Source organism: Ctenocephalides felis, unplaced genomic scaffold (genome assembly GCF_003426905.1).
Source record: "Ctenocephalides felis isolate EL2017-DRISC unplaced genomic scaffold, ASM342690v1 CF-g0.4_SCAFFOLD_03571, whole genome shotgun sequence".
Classification (NCBI taxonomy): Eukaryota; Metazoa; Arthropoda; class Insecta; order Siphonaptera; family Pulicidae; genus Ctenocephalides; species Ctenocephalides felis.
Window position 1 is genome coordinate 3513824 of NW_020539725.1, and position 21205 is coordinate 3535028.

Sequence of the window (21205 nt, forward strand, 5' to 3'; positions counted from 1 at the left end):
TATTATTTTTTATAATTATTTGTTTAAATTTCTAATTTTACAATAAATGTTTAAATTTTCTAATTTTACAATAAATGTTCAAACCAGTTTTCCTCGATTTTCTCTTAAACCGTAAAAGATACAAAAAAACTTTGTTCGTACGAAAGATGCAGAATAAAATTACGAATAAATGGTATATAAATGGTTAGGTGTGTTCAATAATTTTCTCTAGATTTTCCGATTTTTCCAAATTTTCACGACGGCACTCGCCTGTAGGCCACACCGTTCGGAATTCGAAGTTGCGATGTATGGGAAAAAACTAAGAATTTTGAGACCTTTCTAACGATGTATAATAGTTTATATGTTTTCTTTAGAGAAATATCGAATCGTGAGGAGTGTTGCTCTAACCTATCCGCACTTTGCATTTTGACAAGTTAACAACTACACAGATTGCCTTATACTGTCTAAACCGTAAAAGATACAAAAAAACTTTGTTCGTACGAAACATGCAGAATAAAATTACGAATAAAATGGTATATAAATGGTTAGGTGTGTTCATATAATTTTCTCTAGATTTTCCGATTTTCATAACGGCAACTCGCCTGTAGGCCACACCGTGCAAAATTCGAAGTTGTGATATATGGAAAAAGAACTAAGAATTTTAAGACCTTTCTAATGATGTATAATAGTTTATATGTTTTCTTTAGAGAAATATCGAATCGTGAGGAGTGTTGCTCTAACCTATCCGCACTTTGCATTTCAAAGTGCAAATGTCTGGTGCCAGCAGCCGCGATAATGTAGTAAATCACACAGATTGCTCTATACTGTCTAAACCGTAAAAGATACAAAAAAACTTTGTTCGTACGAAAGATGCAGAATAAAATTACGAATAAATGGTATATAAATGGTTAGGTGTGTTCATATAATTTTCTCTAGATTTTCCGATTTTTCCAAATTTTCACGACGGCAACTCGCCTGTAGGCTACACCGTGCAAAATTCGAAGTTGTGATGTATGGAAAAAGAACTAAGAATTTTGAGACCTTTCTAATGATGTATAATAGTTTATATGTTTTCTTTAGAGAAATATCGAATCGTGAGGAGTGTTGCTCTAACCTATCCGCACTTTGCATTTTGACAAGTTAACAACTACACAGATTGCCTTATACTGTCTAAACCGTAAAAGATACAAAAAAACTTTGTTCGTACGAAAGATGCAGAATAAAATTACGAATAAAATGGTATATAAATGGTTAGGTGTGTTCATATAATTTTCTCTAGATTTTCCGATTTTTCCAAATTTTCACGACGGCAACTCGCCTGTAGGCTACACCGTGCAAAATTCGAAGTTGTGATGTATGGAAAAAGAACTAAGAATTTTGAGACCTTTCTAATGATGTATAATAGTTTATATGTTTTCTTTAGAGAAATATCGAATCGTGAGGAGTGTTGCTCTAACCTATCCGCACTTTGCATTTTGACAAGTTAACAACTACACAGATTGCCTTATACTGTCTAAACCGTAAAAGATACAAAAAAACTTTGTTCGTACGAAAGATGCAGAATAAAATTACGAATAAAATGATGTATAACTCGATATATGTCATAATATATTTTTCATGAGATTTTTCAATTTTTACTTTAAATTAAAAAATGTTTGAAATTTTTCGCTGACTTTAAATTCATTTGCGGGTTATGCTTTTTTTTACAATATTGTTTCAAATGATGTAAAAAGTTAAATTAGCGGGGTGCCTCAATATGCAAAAAATTGGCCCACTCTAATATATATATATATATATATATATATATATATATATATATATATATATATATATATGGAAAGCCGTGGTCCATATGTAATACCAAAATTGTAGAGACAATGATCCAAATTGTAGACATAATAAATTCCACGATATATTATGTTTTATATTTGCTTTATTTTATGTATGATTAGTATTGACAACACATTTATAAAATATAGTTAGTATTAGTTTATTCAAAATGAGAAAGGAAAGGTTTTGAGAATTATAATTTTGGCAATGAGACTGGGGAGAAACAATAGAGAGATCCGAACTGACACTTGCACTATTTTGTTTCCTCCGTGCTGTCACTATGATGAGCCTATCTGTCCAGTAGAAATGCGATGCGTGTTGACAGGCCGCTACAGCTCACTCCGCCCCAATGAAAAGATTGTTTTGCATCTCTGAATGCCATCTTGAATTTTCTTGTAAATTTTTTGGTTGAGATTTTTTTGTTTTTTTTTTTTTAATTTAATTTTTCCTATTTTTATTGTGTGATTAATTTTTGTTTGTTTGTGGCCGTGGCCGTTTTTGCTGGCGGTTGCCATGTTTGCTTGGTGAGTTGGTTGCTTGCTTGAGGCCGTTTTGAATGGCGGTTGCCGTGTTTGCTTGGTGCATTGTTTGATTGCTTGTGGCCGTTTCGTATGGCGATTGCCATGTTGTTTGTTGGTGCTCCCTGTCCGCTGCCGTTGTGCTTATAATCGACTTATTTACCAGGATAATAAGTGATTTATTGAGCACGTGTTGTTGTTGATCTCGATGTGCGTGGTCGGAGTCTCAATTGTATGATTAGAATGTTCTTCGAGTTATGGCAGTTGTGAGCCATTTATATTAATTATTTATATTTTAAAAATTCTTTTCTTAATAATTCATGAGACTTCAATTTATTTTTTGTTACTTCTAAATGTGTCTTGATCTTCTTACCTTTTCATGCGTGTTCAGATCACGTCGGGGTCACCAAAATTGTAGTAAGTATTTGTTTACTTAAAATGAAAAGAAAAAGTTTTGAGAATTATAATTTTAGCAATGAGACTGGGGAGAAACAATGGGGAGATCCGAACTGACACTTGCACTATTTTGTTTCCTCAGTGCTGTCACTATGATGAGCCTATCTGTCCAGTAAAAATTCGATGCGTGTTGACAGGCCGCTACATATATATATATATATATATATATATATATATATATATATATATATATATATATTGATGAGTTATTTAGAATCGGGCAGTAACACCAAGTAAAGAAAAAAAAACTAAAGTAGTTTTTAAATACTTTATTTATCCATACGTTTCGGTCTTCATCGAGACCGTCATTCAGTGGAAAACTAAAAGATTTTATATGATGTAGGAGGCAATAATATAAAGTTATAACTTATATATAAGTACTTACAGAATTAATTATACAAAAATACACTACACTATTACACTGTGATAAACCAGGCTATTAATAATTGGAACATTTAAACTAATTAATTTTTTAGACAATTTTTGCTTACATTCTTTTGTAAAGATATTAAGCAACCTTCGCTAAATCGTCTTTTAAATAAATTATTTTCGAAATGTAGGATCGTGTAGGATATCTTTACACAAGGATACAGCCATAAATTTAAGAACTGACAACAATTCGCTTTGCAATGACTATAAAATAACTCTCGACTATTTTCAAAAACACCACCATATCTGAATGAAGCGTGTATTTTTATTATTTTATTATTTTACAAAAAACATATGTCTGCCGGTCTTTTTTACACTTTCTCAAAAAATTGTAAACACAATTCATTCAGTTTTTAGACGTTAGTCAATTTGTACACACTATTTACAATACAAATTTTTCATTACAATACTAGAATGAGTTTTGTAGTTATATGGTCCATGACATTTATATTTTTAGGGTTTGACACAGAATAATGGAAGGTATCAGAAGTACGACCTTGCATTAGATTACATGATTTCATCATCCAAATAAGCCTTCTAATGCATAGAAAGAATTTTTTCCAGCATTTCAATTTGCAATGAAAAAATTAAAATAGTTAGGCATATTCCACATGGTAATAATAAATTTTTCACAGATTTTTCCTTATCTTGTTCAGATACTAATGCTGTTATTGATCGGGTCTTTTTCAATTACTTCCCAAGCATATTACATACAAGTTATGGTGATAACAAAGATGCCACTAATTTGGATACACGGTTGCAAAAAAAGAAAATCAAAATAAACACATTGAAATTTATCATAATATGTACTCATGTTGAAAATGTACATATGTTCAAGCAAATTTATAAAGAAGAAATGTCCATTTTATATAGCTATATAGCAATCCGGGGTAAAACATTAAAATGGCAGTACAGATTGGGCTCAGTCTTAGTTGCATAATTTTATATTCATTAGTATTTATAAAATATTTTCTAGATTATATTATTATTTTATTTAGATTATTTAAATTAAAAACCTAAATTTGGAATCGATCAAAAGGGACATTTTGTCGAATAACAGACCACAACTTTAATAAGAAGATTCGGTTGATAATATAGCTTTGAAACACATACTTGCAAAAATGTCAATGCACAAAATTACAAGTTCTCTGGAATAAAATATTTTATTGATAGTAATGCTCGCATTCAATTAAATATATGAACAATTCCGGTACAAGAACAAGTATAGCAGAAAAATGATTCACTGATGTCCTACAATTTTGAAGGAATTCCTTCCAAACGATATGTCCAAATCCATGCAATTTAGACACAGTCACATATCGTTCATGTTTCATTAAATCACTCTACAAATTGAAAAAGATGAAAAACTTCAGCAATCATTGGATAATGCAATGTAGAATATAATTCACTAATGGTTACTTTCCACTAATTTTGAAGAATAAACTGGAAAAATTTTCTATGAATTTATCGAAGAATGAATAGTAATATATGAAGATCCGGGGTTAATAAAGTCCACCACCAATATCCCAAAAACCAGTAAAATTTAGCATCGTTCAACAACAATAAAAGAAAGTAGAGAGAAAAAATGTATTACCAGCTATAACCTTTATACTTATGACTTTGCTATCACGAGATAAACGGTAGTCTTTGAAAATCTGTAACGAAAGTATTTCCTTTTGTTGTTAGTTTTTTGGGTTGTAAGCACTGTGATGTAGTTCACGAGACCATATTATAAATTGTAACTATACGCCATTTAATTGTCTCATAAAATGTAATGTTGATTTTGAGTGGGATTCAACAGTCTTTATATAACCACTTTGAAAACTTAACATCTAAACATCTGTGTGGGGCAAAAATGACCAACTGAACATTGACCGTGGCTAAAGACTAAAAAAAGACTTGGATTGAATTATACCATATTTTTATAGAAAGTGTATAAAACTTCCAGTTTGATTTTAATAACAAGATATGGACAAACAAATATTGTTATTATGAATTACATAATTCATTATTATACAAATAGACTTTGGGGCTTATTGTGTTTATAATACCTCATTGTCTGTACCATTCAAACAACACATCCTTACACTCCTAAAATAAAGTATTCTTTTTTTAAACTCTAGAAATTGTTTAGAAATACCATACTTAGCAAAACAACGTTTGCCGGGTCAGCTAGTTTTAGATAAAAATATTATTGATAAATGGTTAAAAAATTATTTTTCTATCGACATACCAGACAGACTATTGTACATATTCGCTTTAGGACCTAATTCTTCAGTTCCTGCTACTTGCCGTAATTTTAACTTTATTAAATTGCTCAGTAATTTAGAGTATGGTTTACAACAAATGAAAGATCCGAAAACTAAAATTCACACTAAAAATCTTTTTTGTAAAAATTCGTCTTACATATTAATTCCTTTAATACCAAAAATACAACTTACGATAATATTCTTAGAGACCTTAAAGCTTGCAAAATATATCTCAAAAATCATCCAGATATAGTGGTCTAAAGCGGATAAAGGCAACATCACCGTTATCACAGACAAGCAAGACTATATAAATAAAATATCTGAATTATTACTTGACACTAATACTTACAAATATACCAATAACGATCCAACTGACTACATAAACCGTACGTGCCATAAATATTTAGACAAACTTACAGCAAACAAACAAGTAAGTAATTTCCCCAGACTTCATGGCCTTCCCAAAATCCACAAAAATAATTTACCTTTTATTTATTTATTTATTAACTTCCCGTAGGGTAAGTTATTGTAATGGGCCGAAAATTGGAATTGAATATTTTTACATTTCTCGACGTTTTGAAGGTTTCTGAATATTTTAGCATACTTCAGAAAAAATGGATGTGTGTGTGTGTGTATGTATGGATTGATACAAATTTTCGCCCACGTTTTCGGGCGTACGGATCAACCGATTTGAATGGTTCAAAAAACATATGATTCCTATTGATAGATGTGCTGATTAGTTTTCGGTAGAGGCAGGTCCAGCAGGTACGGAGATAACGAGCAAAGAGTGCAGAAAATAGAAATCGAGTTTTTGAGAGAACGGAGCTTCCGATTTGAATGATCTAAAAAACATTCAATTAGTAATGATTGGGAGAAGGGGTTATTGTTATATGTTTTTCGCAAAGGTAGGCCCAGCCATTTCGCAGATAGAGAGCTAAATGTACAAAAAATGGCAGTTTTTGAGAGAACTAAGCGTCAGATTCAATTGATTTAAAGAACTTTCTGCTTGTCTTAACAAAATAATTGATTTTGGAAAAAAAAATTGTTTCAATTTTTTTTTTTTTTAATTTTTTGTATATCGAAAATAATAATTCTGATTTTATTTTTAATTCTGACTATAGTTCTAATATACTTTAAACATAATTTCAACTCTGCAATTCAGTTTATATAATTCTTATAAATATTAGACAATGTTACAATATTTATAATAATCTATTTGAAAACATTCAATATTCCTCGAACATTTCGTTACGGTACGGGAAGTTCCAGCAATTTGCCTTAAGGCACGATGCCACCCACCCCACTAGTTTATTTGTTTATTCATAAGCAAGCCGTAATCAATAATAATAGATATTATTTCAGGCTCTTGTCAAGCTTATTCATAGTTAATATTAAAAGAATAGTAATTTTATAATAATCATAGTAGCTGCACGAATTTCGCTTCTGAAAAAAGAGCTGAAAAAAAGCATTCAAACATTAAATACAATGTTCATCATCATGTTCATCATATTAAAGTCAATTTGATCACCAGTCAAGCTCAAAATTCTTGCACAAGGTTGAAAGTTATACTCATTTAAAACCGTAAAAATGTTAAATTAATAAAATAGCAATAAAAAAAATTTAAAAAAAATATATATGGTTGTACAGGCGATCAAATGGTCAGACTACATAGATAAAGGATAAGGATTATGCAAGAAAATAGTTATTGAAATCAAATTGAGAAAATTCAGTCATGTCATAAAAAGCTAATTCTTTAAAAAGTTTAACTAGGAAAGCATAAAATTTTTTGCTGTCTAAGTTTCGGATATTGAGTGGAAGTTTATTCATAAGCTAAATACCTAGACCGTCGATCGTATTGAAAAAGCAGGCTAATTTATATGTGCGCGCCTTAATAAGTTTGTGTCTAGTGTTGTAGTTTGAGGAGGATAAAGCCATATCAAAAAGTTTCGAATTGTTTTTGATGAAAGATAATGTTACCAGCAGAAAAATGCATGGGACAGTTAGAATATTGTGTTTTTTAAATATGGGTCTGCGGGAAGCTTTACTGGGCAAGGAAAAAATTATTCGAATAGCTCTTTTCTGAAGCTTAGTTTGTGTTTTAGGGTGCGCAACATGAAACACGTTCTAGATAAAGTTGGTGATAGTGAGATAGAGATATGATCAGACCACTTTAAATTATTATTAATATGGATACCAAAAAACTTTGATACTTGCGAAAAATTATATGCTGAATTATTTATGGTTAAAGAAGTAATATTATTGGATAAACGATTTTTTTGTACAAAAAGATATGATTTGGGTCTTGTCATTATTGAGGACTAGATTATTTTCACAAAACCATTTCGTTATTTCTGACATAACCACGCTTAATTTATGTTGTAATTCATTAAGAGATTTGCCCTTGATAATAACGCTGGTATCATCCGCAAAAAGAATAAAATCACAAAGATTTGTACAATGGGGTAAATCATTAATATATATGAGAAATAAGAGAGGCCCTAAAATTGATCCTTGGGGCACACCCAATGTACTTGTCAATTTATCCGAAATTATTAGACCAATAGTTTCAGACATTAACACCCCTCTATATAAACTCTCAAAATGCATAAGTAACATTATAACTACAATAACAAAACAATCACCACACTACATAAAAAATTCTTATGAACTCGTCACTGACTTAAAACACAAGATAAATTATATACCAGACAACTACAAACTAATTAGCTTAGACGTAGTCTCACTTTTTACTAATGTACCCCTAGACCTTATTTTAGACGCAATAACAATCCGATGGAATGAAATTTTCCCGTTGACTTCTTTATCTTTACACTGGTTCAGGGAAATCGTCAAGTTCATTGTCTCTAACACTTATTTTGAATTCAATGGCTCTTTCTATTATCAAATTTTTGGGGCGCCAATGGGGTCCCCAGCAAGTCCATCTCTAGCAGAAATATCCTTACAACTCCTTGAAAATACAATTTTTAAAAATTACAATAAACATATTTTTTATTACCGTTATGTAGATGACATTATCACTTGTATCCCTAGTGATGATGTCACTATGATAATCGATCAATTTAATAACGTCAATAAAAAATTAAAATTTACAGTGGAATTGGAGACAATGAACTCGATAAGTTTCTTAGACATAAAACTTATACGTACTACAGATAACAAACTAATAACAAATTGGTACCAAAAACCAACTAACTCCGGACGCTATCTTAATTACTTTTCTTATCATCCACTCAAAATGAAAATAGGTACTATAATAAATCTAACGGACCACGCAATACTTCTACCGGACAAAACATTTTGGGACAACAACATCAAATTAATTACAAAAATTCTAACAGATAACTCCTATCCCTTATAACTTATAAACTCCGTAACCAGTAACAGACGAACATACCTTTTGAATAAAATGAACAATTCCACAGTACAAAACGATTTACCTGACACAGAAACTCTTTCTGGTGTGATATGTTTGCCATACATTGAAGAATTATATGTTCCTTGGAAAAAACTTATAAATCGGGACTCCGACATGTAAACAATTTTAGTACAACGACTAGTACTATTTTTACCAAAACAAAAACACCTTTTAATATTGAACGACTTAGAAATCTCGTCTATAAAATTAATTGTCTAAATTGTAATTTAATTTATATAGGAGAAACATGCCAAAACTTAATGAAACGTTTACAGCAAAATAAAAACAATTAAAAATATCAAAGGCAATTTAAAACTATGATTGCAGAGCATATTTATACTTTAAAACACAATATGGACTTTTCTAAACCGACTGTATTACAATTCAAACAAAATTTATTCAAACGACGATCTTTATATACAAGGATCTTTTCTAACTATTTACAGCAATAAAATAATAAATAAACGGAATGAACTTAACACGCTGTGCGACACAAATCTCTTTTATTTAGATAGTATTTCCAAATTTCTCACAAAACAATAAAAACGACGCTCAAAGGATTCGCAATTCGTTCCACACATGTATAGAATTATGGTAAAAAATATTTTTTAAAAAGTCCTTTCTCCATTATATATTCAACTAATCTACGAACAAAACATTATCCAATTGTGATTTTTAAATTATTATTTTGTGAAAATATTGTGTAATTATAAGTTTAATGTTCATAATACATAGTGTAGTGCATAACCATATCCTAATACCACGGATTATTAAAATTTTCCAATTTAACACTAAGATTGACTAATTGTAAGTACTATGTACTATTTTATTTTTTCTTTTCACTCCAATTCAATTGTTTTAGTTTTTAATTTTATTTTTAGTTTCCACTGAATGAAGGCTAGGATTATAGCCGAAACGTATGGATTATAAATAAATTTTTGAAAGAAATTTATGTTTTTTATTGATGTTATGCCCGATTACTAGGCTTTATTAATACATATGTCAACATCAAATTCAGAATCATACAATATATATATATATATATATATATATATATATATATATATATATATATATATTGATAGTTTTTTCGACGTTGAAACATATTTCAAAGTAACTAGCAGCCCATTCGTCGAAATAAAAAAGTAATAAAGTATTTAAAAACTTTTATTTATACGTTTCGGCACCAGATGCGTGTCATCATTCAGCAATACCAGTACAAAAACACGCAAAAAAAATATTATTTTTTAAAAATTAAACTTGTAACATATTAGAAAAGGACATTTTTTTTCGAAAAATAATGAATAACTACAAAATTAAAAACATTTCAAAAAAAGTTTTGAACTGTAACATTATGACGCATGAAACACGCCCATATCAAGCAAACGACTCGACTGTAATGCTTTTGTCGTAGTGTTGCTGAATGATGACACGCACTTGGTGTCGAAACGTATAAATAAAAGTTTTTAAATACTTTATTACTTTTTTATTTCGACGAATGGGCTGCTAGTTACTTTGAAATATATTTATATATATATATATATATATATATATATATATATATATATTGATGAGTTATTTAAAATCGGGCAGTAACACCAAGTAAAAAAAACTAAAGTAGTTTTTGAAATACTTTATTTATCCATACGTTTCGGTCTTCATCGAGACCGTCATTCAGTGGAAAAAACTAAAAGATTTTATATGATGTAGGAGGAAAATATTATAAAGTTATAGAACTTATATATAAATACTTACAGAAATTAATTACACAAAAATACACTACACTATTACACTGTGATAAACCAAGCTATTAATAACTGGAACATTTAAATTAATTATTTTTTTGACAATTTTTGGTTACATTTTAGTGTGTACAGATTGACTGAATCTACTCTAAATACTGAATGAATTGTGTTTACAAATTTTGTGAAAATGTAAAAAAACTGGCAAACATATGTTTTTAGTAAAATAATAAAATACACGCTTCATTCAGATATGGTGATGTTTTTAAAATGGTCAAGGATTATTTTATAGTCATTGCAAAGCGAATTGTTATCCAATATTTTATTTATGGGCGTCTCGTTGTGTAAAGATATTAGGCATCCTTCGCTAAATCGTCTTTTAAATAAATTATTTTCGAAATGTAAAATCGTGGGATTGGAAAAATAAATGTTATGTTTGAGCTGATTAATGTTATCCGTTAATTGTGTTTTATTCTGGTTCTTATTTTTAGAGTTGTTTTTGTGTTGTGATGTTCCTTTGTGCAAGTTTTGACTGGTTTCACCTATGTAGACGCAATTACAATCTAGGCAATTAAGCTTATAAACTAGATTACTTAAGATTCTTGGGTTAAATTTCGATTTTAATTTGGTAAAAAGAGTTGAAAAAGTGTTATCGGATGTACAAACTACTCTAATATTATTTTTATTGAAAAGTTTTCTCCACGGGTAATGTAATTATTTAATGAATGGTAAACTTATAGTTCCAACGTAGTTTTCAAGGTTTGGGTTTTCAATTGAATTATTGTGACGGTTTTAGAGATATAGGAATCTATTTTTTGTTATGGATTGGATGAGGTGTTGCGGGTAGGAGTTTTTGGTTAGGATTTGTGAAATGAGAGAGAGATTCTTTCTTAAAGATTTACTGTGTGATAATAATAATGCGTGGTCTATTAAGTTTACGATTGTGTCTATTTTGATGGAGAGGGAGTGGTAAGAGTGGTAATTAAGATAACGGCCTGAGTATGTTGGTTTGTGATACCAATCAGTCATTATATTATTATTTTCGCGAAAGAGTTGGTCATCTAAGAAACTGATAGATTTATTATTGTCTAATTCAGAGGTGAATTGTAGGTGTTGGTTGTAGGCATTAAAAGAATTCACAAGAGTTGCTATGTCACTGTTTGGGATGCATGTTATGATGTCATCAACATATCAGTAGTAAAAAATTTGTTTGTTGTAGGAATTTAAAATTGTGGATTCTATGCGTTGAAGGGCTATTTCAGCTAAAGGTGGGGAGGCTGGACATCCCATTGGTGTACCAAATGTTTGGAAATAAAATTTACTATTGAACTCAAAATATAAGTTAGAAATTAAAAATTTTATTGTTTCTCGAAACCAGTGTAGGGAAATTGTGGTATGGAAGGATATATCATGCCATTTTTTAGTTATGGATTCAAGGATAAGGTCTAAAGAAACGTTTGTAAACAATGATACTACGTCTAAACTAATTAAAACATTATTATTTCAAACTGTAATTTGTTTAAGTTTTTCGACAAACTCGAAAGAATTTTTTATGTGAAATGGGGATTGTTTAGTGACAGGAGTTAAGGAATTGTTTGTATATCTTGATAATTTATAAAGTGGTGAGTTAATGTTTGATACAACAGGGCGAAAAGGTAAGTCAGGTTTATGGATTTTGGGAAGACAGTACAATCTTGGGGGGTAAGGATGTAGGTTTTTTTTAAAAAAAATAGAATCCTATATCTCCAAAACCGTCACAATAATTCAGTTGAAAACCCAAACCTTGAAAACTACGTCGGAACTATAAGTTTACCATTCAAAAGAATTACATTACCCGTGGTGAAAACTTTTCAATAGAAATAATATTAGAGTAGTTTGTACTTCCGATAACACCTTTTCAACTCTTTTTACAAAATTAAAATCGAAATTTACCCCAAGAATCTTAAGTAATCTAGTTTATAAGCTTAATTGCCTAGATTGTAATTGCGTCTACATAGGTGAAACCAGTCAAAACTTGTGTAGTGTATTTTTGTATAATTAATTTCTGTAAGTATTTATATATAAGTTCTATAACTTTATAATATTTTCCTCCTACATCATATAAAATCTTTTAGTTTTTTCCACTGAATGACGGTCTCGATGAAGACCGAAACGTATGGATAAATAAAGTATTTCAAAAACTACTTTAGTTTTTTTTTACTTGGTGTTACTGCCGGATTCTAAATAACTCACCAAAATATATCAACACCAAACTCACATATTTCAATATACAGTAGAACCTCGATTATCCGGACCTCGGTTATACGGATTCGCGATTAATTCGCCCGCGCGGCATTATAGCTTTATGTAGTTCGTTTGCAATTTTACTAGTGTGTTCTGACGTGCATATATAAATTTTTAAATGGCGGTGTTATCCCTTAAAGATAAAATAAATATTATAGAATCATTAAACAAGGCAAAACCCGCCGTAAGTTAGCTGATAGGTATGGTGTAGGTACATCCACTATAAGCGTTACTAAAAAGAATGCCGATTGAATTTTGTGGGAGTGAAAATCGCAAAATGATGAACAGACCGAAAAATTAACTCTTAGAAGAAGCTCTATATTGTTGGTTTTTACAAAAACGATCAACAAATTATTCGCAAGCAACTTTTCTTCTTCATTAATACTTTACGTACCACCTGAATATTTTACCTCATGATTAATATAATATATATAATGTAATCTAATTGTGAGAAAATATGTAAGTGTAAATTTATCTCTCGAATAGTAATGCTGATGAACTAAGTTAACATAAGAAGTATTTGAAATTTGACATTTGAAATTTTTCAAGATCTCCATTTTGTTATTTAAAAAATGTTATTGATAATTAGCATTAAATATGTGTTTGAATATACCCATGAGTTCCGAAAACATGGTTTTAAATAGTTTGAGAATTCCAGAATTATAGATATCTTGATTAATTTTGTTATAAATTTATTCAAAATTGAAGATCAAACGACAAATAAATAAAAAAGCGACAAAATCTCCAATCTAGTAATTCTTCTGCATGATAAAGAAAATCTTTTCTGTTTTAACATTACAATTTTTAGTGACAGCCCATGTATCGTGCGAGAAATCTAATTTTGATACAAAGGCTTTGATTACTAGAAACTGCACCGTCAACCGTTTACTTCGATCCTTACTATAAAATCGTCATCGTAAGATCGACCCTAACAGCTAGCGCCTTTCGAAATGATGCAGGAATATAGCTTTTAGGTCCATGAACATCTCGTGACCCATTATGCTTTTCCTGGCCGCAAGATCCTCACTTATGGCTTACAACTTAAGATTTTTATGCAAATGAAATGCATAAAATAGTATTAACCATTTAAGCATCTCGAACGAGACCCTCTCACACGCCGAATGTGTTCCGATTTGCTCGCGCCCGAAAGCCTCTCGCCACATACAAATATTCTGTTTTCACTTCGATCGACGCTGTCTCGCTTAAGAATTGTTCCGATTTTTCCTATCGCGAGTACTTGTCGCCTCTTTTGTTATATATAATCTTAATTTTTTTTATCTAAAACGATAATTTTTAGCCTTTTTGAAGAGCTTATGAACTTGTACTTGTAAGTGGATATTTCTTATATAATTGTTCAACAGCATGATCTTGGTGTTTTTTTAAATTTAAAAAAAAAAAAAAATTTAACTTTTTAAAAAAATGTTTTTTTTTTTTTTTAATTTTTATGTTGTTTTGACCTTATATCAAGATTTTTACAATATTAATATGTCAAATAAAAACAAAAAAAACTGCTTATTTTTTGACCTCACTTCACAAAAAAACCTAGCATTAAGTGGTTAATAAAATAAACAAATGTGTTTTAATTAGTTGTAAACAATTTGAAATACTTGACTCGACTTCATGTGGTTTGACAAATCCATAGATATACAAAAAACACACTATAGAACACATTTGTGTTGAGCATTAGATTCCAGAGTGGTCAAAGTGGTTAACGGGGGAGTTAACTCAACTTAAAGCAGAGTCATAAAGATTTGCCTTCGAATATGATAAGCCCACTCCTAACATATATTCTATGATAACTAGTGTTAGAACGAAATATCGAGTACTGAGTAAATATCGATACTTTGCGGTCGATAGTGAGTACTTTTGGTATCGATTTTTTAGCTCGATATATTTGCCAATATCGATCTTTTACGTCGATAGTACTCAAAAAGAATCGACAGCGTAATCTATGAACACCACTTATCGACCAACTATGAAAACCAACCATTTTGCCGAATGCAATGCAATAGTCTCTCTAGGTGGTCATAATTGTTCAGAGAAGTGACAAAAAATGATCCCGAAGGGTCATTAGTCTCAGAATTTATTGCTCAAAAACCCAAAATGGATATGACCACACTAATAAATAAAGATGTTTATTTATTACTCTTTTGTAAAATGAAACGCCTTTTTAAAGTACCAAAATGTTTTATAAAAACATATTCAACAATCGAAGTATGATTATTTCAAATAATAATATTCATCAATTTCAATATATTAGTATTTTGCGTAAAAAAAATCGAAATATAATTATTTCAAATAATAATATTCATCAATTTCAATATATTAGTATTTTGCGTAAAAAAGAATCGAAATATAATTATTTCAAATAATAATATTTATCAATTTCAATATATTTGGTTCTTGTGGCAATTGTTTGCACTGAAAAATATTAAAAATATGATTGTGCTTAAAAATACTTAAAAAGTATTGCTTTTTGAATATAGTATCAGACTATTATATTGTTTTAATCAAAAATAATCAACTATTATAACTTGTCTTTTGATTTAACACATCAGATTACAAGCAATAGAATTCATTCTAATATTGTGATATAATATTTAATGAGTTTTAGATCTTTCTTGCACTTATGTTTGATTTTTATGAAAAGTACTCAAAATTCGATATTGAGTACTATCGATACTTTTGCCACGATATTTTTTTGGCATCGATATTTTGATTAGATACTTTTCAAAGTACTCAATATCGATCTTTTGCCTCGATACTTCTAACACTAATGATAACAACTAATTGCATAATCCATATAGTTTTAATGCATTGACAGATCTTGTTAAAACTAATAAAATACAGGGTCAGACAGAAATAGTGGATGGATTTCCAATAACTATAAATAATAAATGATATTAATCAAAAGTTTGTGTATTGTAAAGTGTTATCAATATATTGAAGTTTATTTGTAAAAAAATAATAGCTTCTAAATTGTGTCCCTTGTTGCAATTTATGTTCTGATTGCTTCTTTTAGGACATAGATGGTTGGAGGACAGTTAGTGGCCAGGATGACCCATGGAAAAAAATCAAATGGCGTTAGATCGTACAACAGTGCTAGATATGATATTTCACTATGTTGTGAAATAATGTGTCTAGGAAACATTTAATTTGTTGTGATCTGTAAAAAATGGCTCTGTCTTGTTGAAGCCATATCTCACCATTAGGTTGCACAAAGGTCTGTGACATGTGAAATTAAAGAGCCGATGTCATTGTAACATCCGTACCATTCCCAAATTTTATTAAAAGTTTAAGTTTTTATACGTACTCTTATATGTAGACACCTTCAAAGAATAACCTGACATGCATTCACATAATAATGAGTACTAAAACTTCAATTAGTGCAGTCACAACGCTTCAATACACTTTGCTACTTCTATCCATATAGAAACAATGGACACTGAAAATCCATTTTCTGCCAGACCCTATACTTTCAAATAAAAAATATAACTACCTGTGCATGTTGTGCCAGTTGAAATATTATCTCATCTCCCTTGTGGCTTTCACTGAACGTTATCAATTCATTTAATAATTCCGATACATTAGCATCAGATAAACCTTGTATGTTTTCCAGAAATAAATGTGGTATTCTAAACAAATCAAAAATAGAAATAGAATTATTCAAATATATAATAAAATTTAAATTAATAACTAGCTGTCAGTATTACTCATTTGGATAATTTTTTGAACACTCCACTCGTAAATTTAATTTGACGTAAGCCTCAGTATTTCCTGAGCTGCTTTGTAAGGGCCTCAATCTAAGCAATATATGCAAAGGTAAATCACCATCACCATCACCATCGTTTGCCAAATTGATCAAGTCATCACCAAATATGCTCTAGAAAGAGAAAAGAGAATTAGTATTGAATTCTTGGAAATAGTATAGGATACTAAGCTTACTTTCAATGCATCAAGTTCATTTTTCTGTCTTTCATCGCAACAGTCATCGTTCATCATTGTATTAATTTTACATTCATTCAGAAGCAAAGAAAAGTTAATAAATAATAATTATTTGCACTGTATTAAACTTTCAATCCTCACTCTTTTATTGTGATTTGATGTTAATTGACACTATACAGAAAGCCATAGACATAAGCATTATTGTGATATTAACTGACATTTTCTCAAGCAAGCCATAACATAACATAACCTCATCTCATAATCCACACACCCCGTTAAAACCCAAAAAATATGCCATGTACTAAGAAACCCAACAGACGTCATAAAAAAAACGACTTACCAACATTCAGAGACGAAAGACACTGTGTAATACACCTAAACTGTCATTCGCAAATGAAACGTCAAAATAACACATATAACCTCCATGAAAGAATTGCTTTCACAGTGAAATGTTCTTTGTTAGCGAATATTATTACGAAAAACGATAAATTTTGTTTGATTAGAACATTAAAGAGTGTTTTAGATTAGTTATTGTAGTTACTCACACTATTTTCTATGTTTTAACTTTATGGTCAGTTTTATTTACATTTCTCATCGAATTAAGACCAGGAATTTACACGCTTAAATATTAAATGAACATCAAAGTTCTTGATGTAAGCTCTGTTCATTAGAACTCAACTTATTTATATTTTGTGTATATATTTATAATCATATAATAAAATGAAGTCAAACATATGATATGTATTAAATTGTGATATTTTCAGTCTTTCGTTTTATTAAAATATATATCAACACCTAACTCACATATATCGCATATATAGTAATTGTATATAAATATAGTAATGATATTTAGAATGTTCTAAAATAATCAGGTGTATCTCATACAAATTTTAACAATATGATTGCCATAAAAAATACCAAACATAGTTAAAAAAAACATCTATTCCGATAAATATTTTTATTAAAAATGAAATATATACACATTATATTATTTACAATTTGACCTATGTTATAGAAAACATTAGAAGAATGATACAAAATAAATACAAATGTGTATAATCTTCGGAAGATGATGAACAGGATTGTGTAGTTGAAGGAGCAGGGATATTACAATGGACTCGGCGTACATGTCTATCTAAAGTATGTATGGTTTTAAAGATTTTATAACAAAATTGACACGAATTAGGATAAATGGCTCGTGGCTCTTTGTCATGCTGTCTCCTGAAGTGTCGATATAAAGAGCTACGAGCTGTAAACGTGGTTTTGCATTCACTACAAGCAAAGTCCATGTTGGTTTATTGGATAAATTACAAATAAAATAGATATCGAGAATAAAGAGCAAAGTGACTAAATTGTATAAATTGTGAAATGAGTATGAACTAAAGGCTAGAGCATGAAAATAGAAAGTAATGTAAACGTAAGTAAAAAAGTACCTAAATAATATGGAAGCTAAGCTATTAACGAACCTAAATGTAAAAACTACTGAAATAATATGGACCTAAGCTAGGCCTAAATGTTAAAAATACCTAAATAATATGGCTAAGGTAGTAACGAAGCTAAATGTAAAAACGACTTAAATAATATGGAACCTAAGGTAGACCTAAATGTTAAAAGTACCTAATTTATATGGAACCTAAGCTAGTAACGAACCTAAATGTAAAAACTACTTAAATAATATGGAACCTAAGCTAGACCTAACTATTAGTATCTAAATAATATGGAAGCTAAGCTAGTAACGAACCTAAATGTAAAAAGTACTAAGCTAGACCTAAATGTAAAAAGTAGCAAAATAATATGGAAGCAGCTAGACCTAAATGTGAAAAGAAGGTAAAGAAAGTGGAACCTAAGCTAGACCTTAATGTAGAAAGTGAGATAATAACCCTCAAATAAAACAAACCTAATGAAGAAGTAAATTTGTTAATTTCAAAAAGCGCAGTAAGAAATATAAATGAAAAGAAACAGAACGAATTATAATAAAATATGTTAATGTAAGAAAAATAATAATAAAAGCCTTACTTAAGAAGAAACGTGCACAAGCGAATTGATTGCATAGCACTAAAATGGTAACCGCAGAGGAAAGAACAATATAAAATGAAATGAAATAAATGAAAGAATCATAAAGAAACGAAATGAAAAGGCATAACTGCAAACAAAATGAAATTAAAAACGCACAATCAGAATAAAGGTCTTACTTGAACAGAAAATGGCGGACATGACACGATACAACGCTACAAGAAAAAAATGAGATCGAGCATATGCGCAGTAGTGGTAGAAGAATTGCACTAAATATTCCCCTAAATGATTTGCAGAAAGCAACACTGCTGAAATTTTGACAGGTTATGATCAACACCGGAGCCAACTTCAGTGTGTATGGGTTTTCTGGCAATCGTAATTTTTTGTTATTTAATGACTCCTATAATCCACATGTTGTGCCAGTCATAGATAAACAAGTATGAATAGATCGCTATGTCTGGCGATTTGACGTTACCTCGATTGAAATACAAATTTTAACTAGTGGGTTGTGTGGCATCGTGCCTTAAGGCAAATTGCTGGAACTTTCCGTACCGTAACGAGATGTTCGAGAAATACTGAATGTTTACAAATAGATTATTATAAATTTTGTAACATTGTCTAATATTTATAAGAATTATATAAACTGAATTGCAAAGTTGAAATTATTTGTTTAAAGTATATTAGAACTATAGTCAGAATTAAAAATAAAATCTGAAATATTTTCGATACACAAAAAAATTAAAAAAAAAAAAAATGATAAAAGTTAAAACAATTTTTTTTGTTCTAAAATCAATTATTTTGTTAAGACAATCAGAAAGTTTTTTGAATCAATTAAATCGAACGCGTAGTTCTCTCAAAAACAGCCATTTTTGTAGATTTAGCTCCGTATCTTCGAAATGGCTGAGCCTGCCTTTGCCAAAAACAAATAACCACTTCTCCCAATCATTACTAATTGAATGTTTTTTAGATCATTCAAATCGGATGCTCCGTTCTCTCAAAAACTCGATTTCTATTTTCTGCACTCTTTGCTCTTTATCTCCGTAACTGCTGGACCTGCCTTTGCCAAAAATTAATCAACACATTATCAATATATTTTTGAACCATTCAAATCGATTGATCCGTACGACGGAAAACGTGGACGACACACATCCATTTTTTCTGAAGTATGCCAAAATGTTCAGAAACCTTCAAAACGTAGAGAAATGTAAAAAAATTCAATTTCGATTTTCGGCCCATTACAATAACTTACCCTAAGGGAAGTTAAAAATAGATGGCAGCACATGTATAATATTTAAATTAACCCCTGGTATTACTTCTAAATTTGTACGTATAGTATAGAACAGGGGTCGGCAAGCTTTTAACCGTAGTGTGCCAAGCCACTCTACCAATGGGTTCGTTCCATCCGAGCCAATCTGACAGTCCGGAACTGTCCGCGCATGCGCAGAACACTTTTTTCTGTTCCATCCAAAATTTTGGATTCCAAACTGTTGCGGACTGTCAGTAATGCGTTCCATGTCCGATGAGTTTGAAACTATCATTTTGTGTTTGTACTCGGCACAAACAAAAACTTCGCAATTTAATACGATTAAAATATAATGTTATTTAATCCCAAATAGAACATTAAAAATTTAATGAATTTACAGGAGTTCAAACATTGTAGAATACATAGATAAGTAAACATAAATAGATCGCTATCTGAGGCCATTTGACATTACCGCCATTTTAATATTTTTAGCGATCTGAAGAAGGCAGCACTTGTTCAGTATATAAATCAACCGCTGGTATTATTCCTAGATATGGTTCGCATACGTAATTCAAAATAAGAAAACCTAAATAATTTCTTATATTGGAAATGAGAAAAAAAAAACATACGAAGTACAAAATATATTTTCAAATATATCACAAACATTTTTACATAACAATTAAAATTTTTATAAATGCAATAATCAATATATACATAATAATAAGTATTATAATTTCACAATTATAAGTAACTGAAAAAAGTATTCACAATGGTACGATAAATTTACAAGGAACAATCAATATGAATTATTGAATGATCAATAATATATAACAACTACACAGAAATATTGTAAAAGTTTTCATAAGTATAATGAATTTACACGAACTGACTAATATTAATTTCTTAATGACTAATATTAATATATTAAAAAGAGAAGAAAAAAGTATAGAGTCTAAGTATGTAGTATATAGAGTATATACTAAAGATAATGGAATAGTATAATTAGAAGAAATGACAAATAATGAACAAATTTAAAAAGTTAAATCCTACAGATATAAAATATATATATTGATATCAAAATT

At 29.8% G+C, this 21205-nt stretch overlaps 1 protein-coding gene and 1 long non-coding RNA gene across 2 annotated transcripts in view; one reads left to right on the forward strand and one right to left on the reverse strand.

The window, feature by feature from the left end:
- The window catches only part of LOC113384923 (eIF-2-alpha kinase GCN2), a 635046-nt gene extending 617910 nt beyond the window's left edge, over nucleotides 1–17136 (reverse strand). The window contains exons 1-3 of the mRNA XM_026622699.1: nucleotides 16868–17136; nucleotides 16636–16805; nucleotides 16422–16557 (exon numbers count right to left, since the gene is read on the reverse strand). Coding sequence (XP_026478484.1) covers nucleotides 16422–16557; nucleotides 16636–16805; nucleotides 16868–16924 — 363 coding nt within the window. The 5' untranslated portion in view covers nucleotides 16925–17136. The remainder of the gene's footprint in view (nucleotides 1–16421; nucleotides 16558–16635; nucleotides 16806–16867) is intronic.
- A 220-nt stretch (nucleotides 17137–17356) lies between these two features.
- On the forward strand, nucleotides 17357–19109 carry LOC113385300. Its single transcript, XR_003367984.1, has 2 exons — nucleotides 17357–17520; nucleotides 17883–19109. It is a non-coding gene; the product is annotated as an uncharacterized LOC113385300 (long non-coding RNA).
- Nucleotides 19110–21205: the final 2096 nt, after the last annotated feature.